The 13,164-nt window shown below is 40.6% G+C and overlaps 1 protein-coding gene and 1 long non-coding RNA gene across 7 annotated transcripts in view; one reads left to right on the plus strand and one right to left on the minus strand.

The window, feature by feature from the left end:
- The window catches only part of LOC136444458 (terminal uridylyltransferase 4-like), a 133,026-nt gene that overhangs the window by 41,998 nt on the left and 77,864 nt on the right, over positions 1 to 13,164 (plus strand). For all 6 annotated transcript variants that reach the window (XM_066442009.1, XM_066442008.1, XM_066442010.1 and 3 more), the window contains exons 4-8: positions 4,506 to 4,625; positions 5,024 to 5,201; positions 8,987 to 9,075; positions 11,406 to 11,457; positions 11,926 to 11,995. In XM_066442009.1, the coding sequence (XP_066298106.1) occupies positions 4,506 to 4,625; positions 5,024 to 5,201; positions 8,987 to 9,075; positions 11,406 to 11,457; positions 11,926 to 11,995 (509 nt within the window). The remainder of the gene's footprint in view (positions 1 to 4,505; positions 4,626 to 5,023; positions 5,202 to 8,986; positions 9,076 to 11,405; positions 11,458 to 11,925; positions 11,996 to 13,164) is intronic.
- The window catches only part of LOC136444474 (uncharacterized), a 456,752-nt gene continuing 451,886 nt past the window's right edge, over positions 8,299 to 13,164 (minus strand). Inside the window, exon 2 of the long non-coding RNA XR_010757274.1 lies at positions 8,299 to 8,412. This is a non-coding gene — a long non-coding RNA (uncharacterized lncRNA). The remainder of the gene's footprint in view (positions 8,413 to 13,164) is intronic.

Here is a 13,164-nt window from a genome sequence, read left to right on the forward strand (position 1 = left end):
AAGGGCATATATCTCGTTTCTATTTGGGACTGCGAGAACAAAATCTGATTCTACAGACATAATTCAGTACCTCATTGATCCTCCTTCGCCAGTAGAGAGGCACAAAACACAATTGAAGCCTAGAATGTAGCCCCAAGTGCATCCCAAATAAGGAAATTCTCGGAAACAGCAGGCATGTTTGTCTCAGCTCGGGCGGCACTCGGGGATTCTCGCCAGCCGTGACGTCATTGTTAGGCTCATTTGCATCACTGGCGCGAAAATGATCGGCTCGGATGGACATGAAAGCGGCGCTGCCGGGGCTGCGGAACAAAGGAACCCAGCGGGATTTAACAGAGCAAAACAAAAGGCTGCGGCAGGTGTTAATTGGAGTGCTCTCTCCTTATTTTAACCTCCTTGGCTGCAGAGAGATCAATCAATAAACCGGTTTTATAATCATATTGCTATTTTTAAATATCAATATGATTATAAAAACTTAAGGACTGTTTGCTTAATATGTTTATCATAATCCACTACACAAAATGCAAACCTTTTGCCATGTTCACTGTGACTGTGTGTAGCTGTGACAGATATACGAAGGACCAACGGTACAATCGGTGTGTGAGTAGCGAACAGGCTATTCGCGCGACAACAGGCAGTACAGGGCGACAACGAGCAGAACGACAACAGGCCGTGCGACAACAGGCAGTGCAGCGCGACAAGGAGCCGTGTATCGACTGGGTTCAAACGATTAATCATGCTGAAAGTTCGGAAAACAGTTTGATAATCTACTATAATTGTCACCCCTCACATAATCTTTTACATACATTAAACTTAATACATACTTTATATTGAACTTTAGATACATTTAGTACCTAATACAGTCAAACCTGTCTATAACGGTCACTCAAGGGACTGGCCAAAACTGGCCGCTAAGGACAGGTGGCCGCTATGGAGAAAATGTTGATTAAGTGACCATGAGTGACACATGTTTTCAGTACCCACTGAGATACATTTATTCACCGTACAGAACACATGTAAACATTGCATATATGGGTAAGGCACATTTTAGAAATTCGATTGTTGTTCTTTTTTTAATACTTGAAAAAAGAATTATTGTATCTGCCAACTCCAAAATCCATGGCTTGCTTGAGCTTCATGTCTGAACAGACCAGCATCGCTATACTCTACTCTTGATCCTTCGCGACTGCTTCGCTGCCGGCACACGCGTCACCAACGAGTTTAAATCATATGAAACAAAGTCCTTCGCAGCAAAATGCCACCTAGTTAGTTAAGAACAAAATACATGTTGCTCAGTTGCCACTTACTGTTTGTTTTCGACCGTTTTCAAACATAAAATCGTGGCGACAATTTTCCTTAGTCTGTTGTAGCTGGCGAGTCTCTTCTTGCGCTATCTGCTAGGAAAGGAAGAGTTCTAATTAGAGTATTAAAAGATTATGTGAGAGGTGACAATTATAGTAGATTATCAAACTGTTTTCTGAACTTTCAGCATGATTAATCATTTGGACCCAGTCAATGCACGGCTCGTTGTCGCGCTGCACTGCCTTTTGTTGCGCTGCCTGTTGTCGTTCTGCTCGCTGTTGCGCTGTCTGTTGTCGTTCTGCTCGTTTTCGCGCTGCCTGTTGCCGCGCTGCCTGTTGTCGCGCTGCCTGTTGTCGCGCTGCCTGTTGTCGCGCTGCCCGTTGTCGCGCTGCCCGTTGTCGCGCTGCCTGTTGTCGTTCTGCTTGTTGTCGCGCTGCCTGTTGTCGTTCTGCTTGTTGTCGCGCTGCCCGTTGTCGTTCTGCCTGTTGTCGTTCTGCCTGTTGTCGCGCTGCCTGTTGTCGCGCTGCCTGTTGTTGCGCTGCCCGTTGTCGTTCTGCTTGTTGTCGCGCTGCCTGTTGCCGCGCTGCCTGTTGTCGCGCTGCCTGTTGTCGCGCTGCCCGTTGTCGCGCTGTTCTTTGTCGCGCTGCTTGTTGTCGTTCTGCTTGTTGTCGCGCTGCCTGTTGTCGTTCTGCTCGTTGTTGCGCTGCCTGTTGTCGTTCTGCTCGTTGTCGCGTGGCCTGTTGTCGTTCTGCTCGTTGTCGCGCTGCCGGTTGTCGCGCTGCCTGTTGTCGTTCTGCTCGTTGTCGCGTGGCCTGTTGTCGTTCTGCTCGTTGTTGCGCTGCCTGTTGTCGTTCTGCTCGTTGTCGCATGGCCTGTTGTCGCGCCAATAGCCTGTTTGCTACTCACACACCGATTGTCCTTCGTACGAATATTTGCCATCACAGGGTTCGAAATACAATTAAGGAACTTGCAATTTGCAAGCGATTTTCAAGGAAAAGGGCGAAAACATCATACCATCAGAAAATAGAAATGGCCACTGTGCACATGTAAATAACATGCTGACCCTTACGCCCTCTAGCGATTTTCATGAGACTGTATGCTCGTTCTCAATGAAATGTGCAAAATAGCGATTTTTAGGGTCGAAAAATTGATCAGCTCATTTTCCAAGCAAACCTACCTCATTTTTTAGCTGAACATCTCCTTTTATGATCCCCAAAATATTACAGCTAATTTATCACGGGAAGTTGCCGAAAATTTCTAAGCTTTGATTAGATGTCCTTGGAGTTTACTCATATTTTTGCGGAAAAAATGTTGAACATCAGTAATAAGATACTTCAATTTTGGAGCCTCCATGTCGTGACATCGCCTTCAAAACCTATAGTTGAGGAGTCAGTTTCTCTGGTAAAACGTCTGTCAAATTTAGTGCCGGCGTGCTGACGATTGCTGTATAACTGTTTCATTCAGGATTAATATTGTCTGGATTTGTCTTTGTATTTCGACTTGTTTGAGGTATCTAACAGAGACGGAATCAGATAGTTCTTGCAAAACGTTCGATCCTCCGTCGATCCGAATAGTTTAACTTTTACAACATCTATAAAATATTCAATGTTGCGAACTAATACTGCTTAGGAGCAGTAAAGCATTTGGAACGTAGAGGGAATCGCGGAAAAACGGTAATGGAGATTACATACTGTCGCCAAAAGGCGTGTTCACCAGACGTAAGTCACCAAGTTTTAATTGATCGACTTCTGATTTCTTTTCTTCTTCAAACATATCAAAGGCTATAGATTACTTATTGTCTTGAGGTTTAAAAAGAATTCAACTTTGGAAACAAAATCTGGAAGAAAGAGTAGAAAATTGGAATATGATAACCCTACAGGGGGTTTCTCTCAGTTGAATCTATACTTTTCTATTCTAGCTCAAACGCTTTTGCCGTAAGGTGCACAACTGCAAAAAGTTCTGCGCCAGGTTATGTATTTTCCGCAACAGGTGTAATCTCCGTTACCGATAACGGAGCTTACTACATTAAAACTTCGGCTTTTCCTTCAAAGGGATTTCCGTTTTTGCGTTCCATCTTTTATCATTAAAAGGACGTATGTACGGGCATTTAGAAAATGGGCAGCGTTCCTACACCATGCCTTGTTAACAACACAGAGAGCATCAAACAACAGTAACGGAGATTACATTCATTACTGTACTGTCATTTGTTCGGGGAGGTGGTCCACAACTGATAGCAAACAGTTCTTATTTGTTCCTTTTAAAAGCCACAAAAGCTTTAAGTCGTCATAAAAACGACAGGTTAGCACCTTATATGTGGCACATCTTAATGTTAGTAACGTCTTACTTCAAACGGTAACGGAGCTTACCGTTTTGGGCGACAGGCATAAACCGCCTTGCACAGCGTACAAGAACAGTGACGGGAGCGATCTGACGTGATTTGTCGGAGGGCCTCAGTAGCTGGATTCACCAGTTAACCGGTCAAACTCTGGACTGAATTGTTACATTCTCGGCTGCTTTTTAAATTTTACATGTCTCTGCAGGCGACAGCCGTTTTTTATGACTCTTAAGGCCACTCACTACCATAACTTTTTTGAAGTCAAAATCCATAAGTAATTTTGAGGTGCATTTTTCATGAAACATGATATGTGTTGGGGGAAAATGAAGAAAGCATCGATGGTGCCCTTAATTTGACTCATATCAAGTCGTAAAGGCTGGCAACAGCAATTTGTACATTCAAATGAGAACGAGCGTGTAGGGTTCTTGATACCCCTCAGTGGTCATAAGGCTGATAAATGATTCAAGCACCATATGCATGTTTTAGTCACCTAGTTTATTTCTAGGGGCAAAATTAAGTAATTTTGTTATTGTTGCTGCCACATTACAAATTCTGCTAATCTTTTACATGAAACATTACCATTTTAAAGTTGTCCATGTTGTAATACTATACTTTTTGTGTTTACTACTGAGCTTTTGTGTTTACTACTGACTGTATATAATTAAAGTTGCTATGTCAGGTTGAGTATGTATGTACAGCAAAAGCAGTTACATACCAACTGTCATATATATCGCAAGTTAATTTTTCAAATTGCTGTAGTAAAATTTGTGCTAACTTGCAATTTTGCAAGGAACCCAAAGAAGTATTTCGCACCCTGCCATCATGGGAAATATCAACAGATAAATCATCAGTCTCTTTTGTTGTCCTATAGCGGTCTGCAGCCTTCCCTTCAGCCAAGTATTTCTGCCGACTCTGCCAGTACCACTGTGACACCCCTGCTGTGTGTCATCGGCACATCAAGGAGAGCAAGTCTCACAGGGTCAGGATACAGGTGAGAGGGCAAGGTATAGGGAAGCAGTAAGGATGTAGCTCACATTTGCTAAGAATAAAGGTAGGAGATCAGAAACACTGGTTATATGTAGGTCAGGAAAATGAGAAGTTAAAGGTCACATGGTCAGCACCCAATATAGACCAATATCCCATCAGTAAGCTTTGCAGTCAGTCATGTTTGGCTCAAAAGTCAAATTGGTCTCTACAATTACTAAAGGACTGGCCCTTAAAATGAACCTGGAACCCTTCCCTAAATCTTTGCATTCAAAGAATGCCAAGAAAGGGATATCATATTTGGTTTAGGTGTACAAGTGAGAGGTCAATCAGTCAGTTATATATAAGTGATGTTATGGATACAAGTTACATGGTAGCAGACGTCTTGAAAATTATGTACCATAGGGAAAACGAGCCAATGAGGAGCTGCGAAAGATCCCCAAGCCTACTGGTGCTCAGGTGGCGGCCCTGACTGTGCTGCTGGAGAGGGTTGAGCAGGAGCAGGGTCTGCTGGAGTCAGACAGGACAGGACGACATCAGCTGGCTGACAGGGTCCAGACTAGCATACAGAAAACATTACCAGGTCAGTGGGATGGGACAGTAGTTAATCAGGTATCTTACAGAACCGCGCCAGGTATTCTTAAAGTGGGACAAACTGTCAGGCGGTTTATTAGTATTACCGGTAGTGAGATTACCTGCTTTAGCATTGTTTGTCTTAGACTGAAGGTAATTCGCCTTATCAAGGGGTATTTATCTGTAAGATTGACATTTCTTTCTTTCTTCTGAGGGCTCGAAATACTCAGTGAATGACATTTTGCACTTTTGTGTAGTACTACCCAAAATTGTAGCTGTGCACCTAATTTTTGACTGTTGGTAGACATTTTGGTAGGCTATAGGGTACTATTGTATGCTAGTATACAGGAAATTTTTTGAATTTTTTAAAAGTCAAATCAGAAAAAAGCAATATAGTATACCCTTTTGTTATCTCCATGAAAAAAGACTTTTTCATGGGGATATTGTTTTGAGTGTGTTTGCGTGTTTGTGGACAGATTGTGTATGTTTGTGTCACCGGATGCTTAAAGTCAGCATAACTGTAGAACGTGTAGATGGATTGCAATGATATTTGGTGTGTGGGTAGGCGTTGGGGGGAGAAAGGTCAAGTTCGATTTTGGGCCCCCTGGTATGTGTCACTGGAACTGCAATGGCGTATTTGTAAAAATCTTCTAAGGAGAATAACTGAAGAAAGGAGCAACAGATTTTCATGTTATTTGGTACGCAGGTACATTTGTAGGTTGGACATAGATGTACACCCTGAAATGCAAATTATGCAAATTGGGACTGAATTCGCATAAGTAATGAAGAAAATCTATACCTCCATTCTAGGCATGTTAGTAGCAAAACTGGGTCACACCTGTCACGTTAGTAGCAAAACTGGGTCACTTCTCCAGGGGCCGACAGGTGGTGGTCATACGATTGAGGGATATAGAATGACATTGGTAGGGAACTGGTTTCTAAGAAAACCACATATAAGAACCAAACAAGCACCCACTGGCACAAAAAACACAACTTGCAACCGCAAGAACAATTCACTATGGCAAAAAAGACACCATTTGATAAAAAACAAAATTTCATGGAGATTTCGGGTCCTAAGACTCTTGTTGTACTTTGATGTACATGTATGACTTGAAGTTTGCTGTAGAATTACATAGTACTAAAGTTCTTAGTTTGTAAATGAGTTTTGCTGACATTCTATTTGATGTTGTGCAAAATTCTTTCCATGCACCTATAGATTTCTAGCACCTATTCCCAAAATGAACTTCGAGCCCTGTTCTTCCTACATGTGTATACACACCATACAAACCTCACACAATACACACCATACAAACCTCATTATCTCCCTGAAAAATGGGATATGAGATATTGTTTTGAGCGTGTTTGCGTGTGTGTTTGCATGCGTGTTTGTGTGTGTGTGTGTGCGGATGCTTGCAGTCAGCATAACTGAAGAACGTCTGGATGGATTGTAATGATATTTTGTATGTGGGTAGGTGTTGGGAGAACAAAGGTCAAGGTCGATTTTGGGCCCCCTGGTATGTGACACTGGAACTGCATGGCCGTTTTGTCAAAATCTTCCAAGGGGAATAACTAAAGAAAGGAATGTCAGATTTTCATGTTATTTAATATGCAGGTAGCTTAGACAGAGAGGAACACAATGAAGTGCAAATTATGCAAAATGAGACTGAATTTGCATGAGTATGAGGAAAATCTATATTTCCATTCCAGGCATGCTGTAACAGCTGGCACCTGTCAGGTAGTCTGGTCTGGGTCAGGTAGTCCCAAGGGACCCCACAGCTAATGGTCAAACCACAAAGGGATATAACGTTGGGTAACATAAATTCGGGATTTTTCCGATAATGGTTGACTGAAATCAATCTAGCAGAACAATAAACCATCCTTTTTTTCTATTATTCTGTCAGTATCATGTACTATCTTTGCACTTATCATATATATGGTAGATTTTGTCTCTAGTCGTGCTGACACCATAATATTTCAACTTGAAACTACCGTCCGCCGCACGCACAATGACAGTGTTGTCGGACAGGGGGGCACATTAATTCGGGAGAGAAGATTCGTCTTGAATATCGTACCGCTAATCACATTTTATACAGCAGCTATTCGTTCCATCCTTGGCTTGAGGAGAGTGCTATGGATAAAGACGTGTCCAAGTAAAAAAAATACACGAAAAAACGGCCGCACCGCACACATCAGGCCTTTGCTAACATCCCGTTTGTTGAGTGGGTTGAACGTCACTCAAAGTCGATCCCCACCGTCATGGCAACGTGTACATTATTCATGGCAAGTTAGCTGGATGCCGTAGCAATGGTTATACTACTATGTCCATGTGTTCCTTGTTGTGTTAGGAGCAAACTTTGAGGAAAATATCGTCTTCAGTCCACTATCACACGCAACATTTAGACAAAAAAGTGTTCCTCACAAACCTTTTGTCGTCTGCTTGACGACATGATTCTGGGTAACAATATGGCGGCGGGAAAATACACGTGCCGTAAGTTGTAGCAACAAAGAGGAGTTTTGATGATTGATCACACTTAGAATCCAGTTGCAGGTTAGCAAAAGAGATTGTAATAAGTTGTCTTGTAAATAATTGTGTTTAGCAGGCAGGAGATGTGACATTTGTCTTATAAACCAGCGAACAACCGTGCAGTGTGAGTCTCCCACGAAGCCCCCAGACTCTGTCAATAAGGGACGGAGAGTTTTTGACGTCGCCAACTTCTAATGCATGGTTATCGAAGCTTTTCAGGCAGTGTTCTGAATGTGTTAGCCTGTCAAGTTTGCATTTCTAGTGGTATTACTGATGTTGCATCTAGCACATATCCCTAAATACCCCGTTTTCGAAAAATCCCGAATTTAAGTACCCCACGAATTTATGTTACCCAACGTTACAACCAAACCTGTGTACTTGTTTCTATTATGTGGCTAGCTTATCATAAGTGTTACTTGATTTAATGAAATGGTAATCATGTAAATCAGAATCTAATTTGCATAATTATTGGGGAAATGTTATAAACCCACTCCATTCAATCGTACGGCAGTTCAGAAATGCAACATCTCTCTCTCTCTCTCTCTATCCAATTTAACGTCTTTTGTTCCCCATCATCTGAGGGTTAGACGTGCTTGCACATGGATGGGGAAGCCCCAGAACTCCTCATCAAGTGCAAGTCCTTTTTTGTAGCAAGAGTTTTTACGGCTGGATGCCCTTCCTAACGCCAACCCAAACCCTACTGCTGGGCTTAGGACACAACGTCTGGGTGCATGTCCGGACATGTCTGGGTACTCCACTTGGGATTGAACCTGGGTCTTATTGGTTCATAGCCGGAACATATGTAACTGAGAAATAAAGGGACATCGATAGATAAAAGTTCTGCAAATGAATACCTAATTTGCATAATTAATGACGAAATACTGTAATTTCATATTGTAGATAACTGGAATTTCATACTTGTGGCATTTGGAAGTTATGTGAGAGTAAACATGGTTGAATACAAATGATGCAAATGTAGCCTGGGCCTAATTTGCATAATATATATTTCATAGAGATTTGAGGTCCCCGAACTCTTGTTTGATTTGTTTTTGGCTCATTTTTCTTTTTCAGTTTGTAAACTCATTTTTATCATTTATGAGTATATTATGTAGATTTGGCAGAGATAAAGCTCTAATTGCAACTCTTAAGACCAAGAAATCTGTGTTATCCATTATTTTTATTTATTTGACATACAAATTGTTATATATTCTGTATTATAAGGTCAGATGTTTGTTTCCTGTTGTTTCTGATGTGACTTGTTGTTTCTCTAGACTGTAAGATCCAGCTTTATGGGTCCTCCCTGAGTGGCTTTGCCCTGAAGACCAGTAATGTCAACTTGGACGTGTCTGTGCCTAAGGAGGTTTGTACAAAAATTGGAACCTTGTGGAAAAATTCAGCTAAAACTACCACAGAAAGATAGGAAAATCATTTTGGTCAATCACATCTTCGTGAATACCTAATCAAATTTGTATTATCATTGGAAAGCTAATATTTTTTGTCCTTTACATGTACAATGATATCATGTTTCTTATTATTATTCTTTCATGTGTTGAGCACCAGGGCTTAACTAATTACATGTATGTATGTAGGTTGCAAAAGAGAAGTGCCAAAATTTCCCTTGATCATATGTCACCGTCCAGTGTTTTTCAATGATTTAGCACAATGTGTTATATCATTAAAAAGCTTGTAACAGAGAGCAGATTAAATTTGGACTGAGCATTTGCGGTCGGACTTAATGGACCGTTCCATTAGAACACCATATTGAACATATAGAACCCCTTGTTCTATTTGGAACACCTCCGTCAAAAACAGTGCTAGTAGACAGAAATGGCACATGTTAAGCAAGGTACGCATATCTGTGACAAGTTTTCCACGACATTGGCTGCATGCATGCTCAGGAAAAAAACGAAATGAAAAAGAAAACGGCTTGGGCACTGATGGGGAGGGAGCTTGTACCACATTCCAACTTCTACAAAGTCCGCTAGTACAGAGTTCCGTCTCTTCTGTACCTGTGTGTGAAACTGATTAATATGAATGTGACACGGTAAGTAAAAGAATTGCATTTTGATAGTTAATTACTAAAAATCATGCAGCTGTAATTCATGCAGTCAACGCAGTGGGAAACCTGTCACAGATATACGTACCCTGTTTTACACGTGCATCTGCTGCTTGTCAAATATCGGGCACCGATGGCCCTTAACAAGGTGATGCTATGCGACGCAACCCGCTTCCGCATTGACTGAAAACATTATGCTCTCATCGTAGCTACATCTACCCCCTCCTCAAACAACCCTACTCAATGGATACAGCCGTCCGTAAAGAAGACATAGCATTTTGTTTAAGTCGGCTCTGAAAGGGTTTCAGAGCCAAAAAAGCTCAACAGAAGTCAGTCCGCATTATCAACAGCCAAGCGGGTGCGGCTTTTTGTCCGTCAAGGGCTGTTTTTGACGGAGGTGTTCGAAATAGAACACTTGGGGTGGGGCTTATGGTGTTTGACTGAAAGGGCCCATTGTTTCTACATTATCACATTTTAAATCTGACATATAGTACATGTTTTTGTATGTGTCACATACTTTGTGCTCTTAATTCTCTGTCACATGATGGATCATAGTACCCCCCAGTGAGACTCTTTTTTATCTTTTTATTTCAAGATTTTGCCCCAGAATCTTTTTAAAGAATCTCAAAATTTTTCTAGAAATTTTGAGATTTTTTGTACCTATTACAAAAATCTCAAGATTTTTTAATAGCTGACATGAGAAAAAAGGGGAAAAATTGTCATTAAGATTCATTAAAAAAGAGCTTAACATGAGTTTTAAATGATCTATTATTAATAATAAGAATTCAAGACAACATGTTCATGTAGTTCCTGTACTGTACAATAGGAGCTGATTGACTTATTAGCACACAACCTTGTCTTGACTCTTTTTTTATTGAACCATCTTAAGTATAATTGTCTTCACCTAATCAACAACATATCAAGTCAGAAGTTTGGTTTAAAAGTTGTTAATTCATATGTTCGTCTGGTCACTGACAAAAAGCAGCTGATGCTGTCTGAAATGTCTGACCAGCGGCTTCCAAATATTATCAACTGGCAGTTTTTAAAAGTTTTTTGAAGGCGACAAAACGCAATGTGATGGGTCTTACCTTCCATCGTTCAATGGTACTTGGTTCAACACTGTGTCGCACACCATGAAGACCTTATATGGCAAGACCTTTCAAATTTGTTGTTCAGCCTTTGCCTTATATGGCAAGGGGCGACCGCACAAATGTAACCGCTACAACTGTTCGGAAATATAAATTTTTCTGATGGAAAAAGCTAAAGACACATTACACTTCAGGGTGCAAAATACGTTTTTGAGCCAGGTTGCCAAAAGCTAGGTTGCACATCAAAATTTCAGGTTGCCCCACCTACATGTACAATACTACTCCATTCACTGATTTCTTGATTTGTAGATAGCATTATTATACTGTATGGCCTCGTGTTTCTAGCAATTGTCAGCACAAGCAGACACAGTGCAGTATGCTAACTCACAATCATCTACATTGTATAAGAAATAACTAGTAAAAGCACCTAAGTATGATAATATTAAATTATTCCATAGCCACAGTTGGTTGTTAAATGACTATACAGGGCGTTACACCCTCAACTATTTTGTCCAAGATGACTGAATCTTTGTATCTTTTCAACAGGCCAACCCTTCTGAGATTCTCGCCAAAGTAGAGCAGATATTAGCAAAAGAAGGTTAGTCACTGGTGAAACTTTCGTTTAAGAATTCTTTCTGTTTGTAGAATGTAGAACAGTGTAGAGGTTAGGATCAATTTTTTTTCCTAAAAAGACTTCTTAATCTTAATCTTAATCATACTGGACAAAACCCCAGTGGGGCATCTCGTCCAGGGATGTGTCAGAATCATTCTGTACTGTATAAACAGAGCCTGTGTCCTGTTTAACAACAGCAGACTTTATAGTGTGGATTTCTTCAGTTCTTGTCTACTTGACAGTGTCATGTTTTTTCATGATGAGATTAACCGACAGCATGCTTTTACTGATATTAAGCATTTTTGACAATCATCAAGTCATAGCTGTACATGTAGTTGAAGTAAGTAATAAGTACATGTACACTCAATTATCCAGAAAATATTACATCAAATTTATGTGCTACAGACTGTTTGACTACCTCTTAACTAATAACTGTCATTTTTGTTTTTCCAGAATCCTTTGCAGAAGTAGAGTCCAACTTTTCAGCCAAGATTCCTTGCATTTCATTCAAGGACAGAGAAAGGTAATAAACCAACTACTCTAACGTTCAGACTGTCTGACTACATAATGGTTGAAAATTCATTGTTTGAAATGTTAAGCAGCCTGGTGGCTCCAGTGGTGGTATTTGAGTCTATCGTAAGATGCCTTCTTGTTTCATTCTTATCTTAACTTTTCACACCCGGCCCATTAATTTCCTGCAAAACTCCAAGAACCAAGACATTCAATTGATATGGTCTTTTGCAGATATTAGTTGATGATGTTTTATTTTTTTAGATTTTTTACATCTGAAAAAAATGTCAGGACTGAGACTGTCACATAACATCACTGTCTAGTACCTTGATAACAAAATTATTTGAACACAACCAAGACTAGTGTTTTAGACCCTGTTCATACTAGGCTTCGGGTATCCAGATACATCCGGATCTGTGAAGCCTAGTATGAACGGTCCTTCTTCTTCTTCTTCTTCTTCCTCCTCTTCTTCCTGGCCGAAACAATCTTCTCTACTACTATCTTTTTTTTTTCTTTTTTAATTCACCAGTACTCTAGTCATCTCTACCCTTTCACCTGTCTGACTTAACCTTGCGGTACTTAGCCGGATACAGTATATCCGCATCTGTTTTTGGACAGGAATATGCAGATCCGGATTCGACTAACCCTGGTATGAACGCAAAGTCATAATTATTATATCCGGATCTACAGTAGAATCCGCTTAACTGCACCACCCATTTGTCAGCATTTTTGGTGCAACTATCCGGATGGTGCAATTATGGGAAATGCCCAGCTTGACTGCACTACCATGGGAGGGGGGGGGGGGGGGTAATGTTAGTCAGAAACATTAGCACAAAGAAAACATGACCCTTTGCTGAAAATAAAGAAATGAACCTGTCAGCAGGTGAGATTACCTGGTTGTGTTAAAAGAAACTCCAAATATCGAACCTGTTTTGATTTTGCATTCTTTAATTTTTCCATGCGATCTACCGCATTAATTTACAACACACGTAACTGCATTTTTTTCTTTCATTTTTCCATGCGATCTACCGCATTAATTTACAACACACGTAACGTTACAGGAGAGGCATTCTGAAACATCATCATGGGATAACAGTTTCTATGTTACATGACGTAGAGTACAGTTGTCGATTTACGTAAATCATGTACCGCCATGAAACTAGGAATTGAAACTAAAACTTG

This window comes from Branchiostoma lanceolatum, chromosome 11, assembly GCF_035083965.1.
Source record: "Branchiostoma lanceolatum isolate klBraLanc5 chromosome 11, klBraLanc5.hap2, whole genome shotgun sequence".
NCBI classification, from domain to species: domain Eukaryota; kingdom Metazoa; phylum Chordata; class Leptocardii; order Amphioxiformes; family Branchiostomatidae; genus Branchiostoma; species Branchiostoma lanceolatum.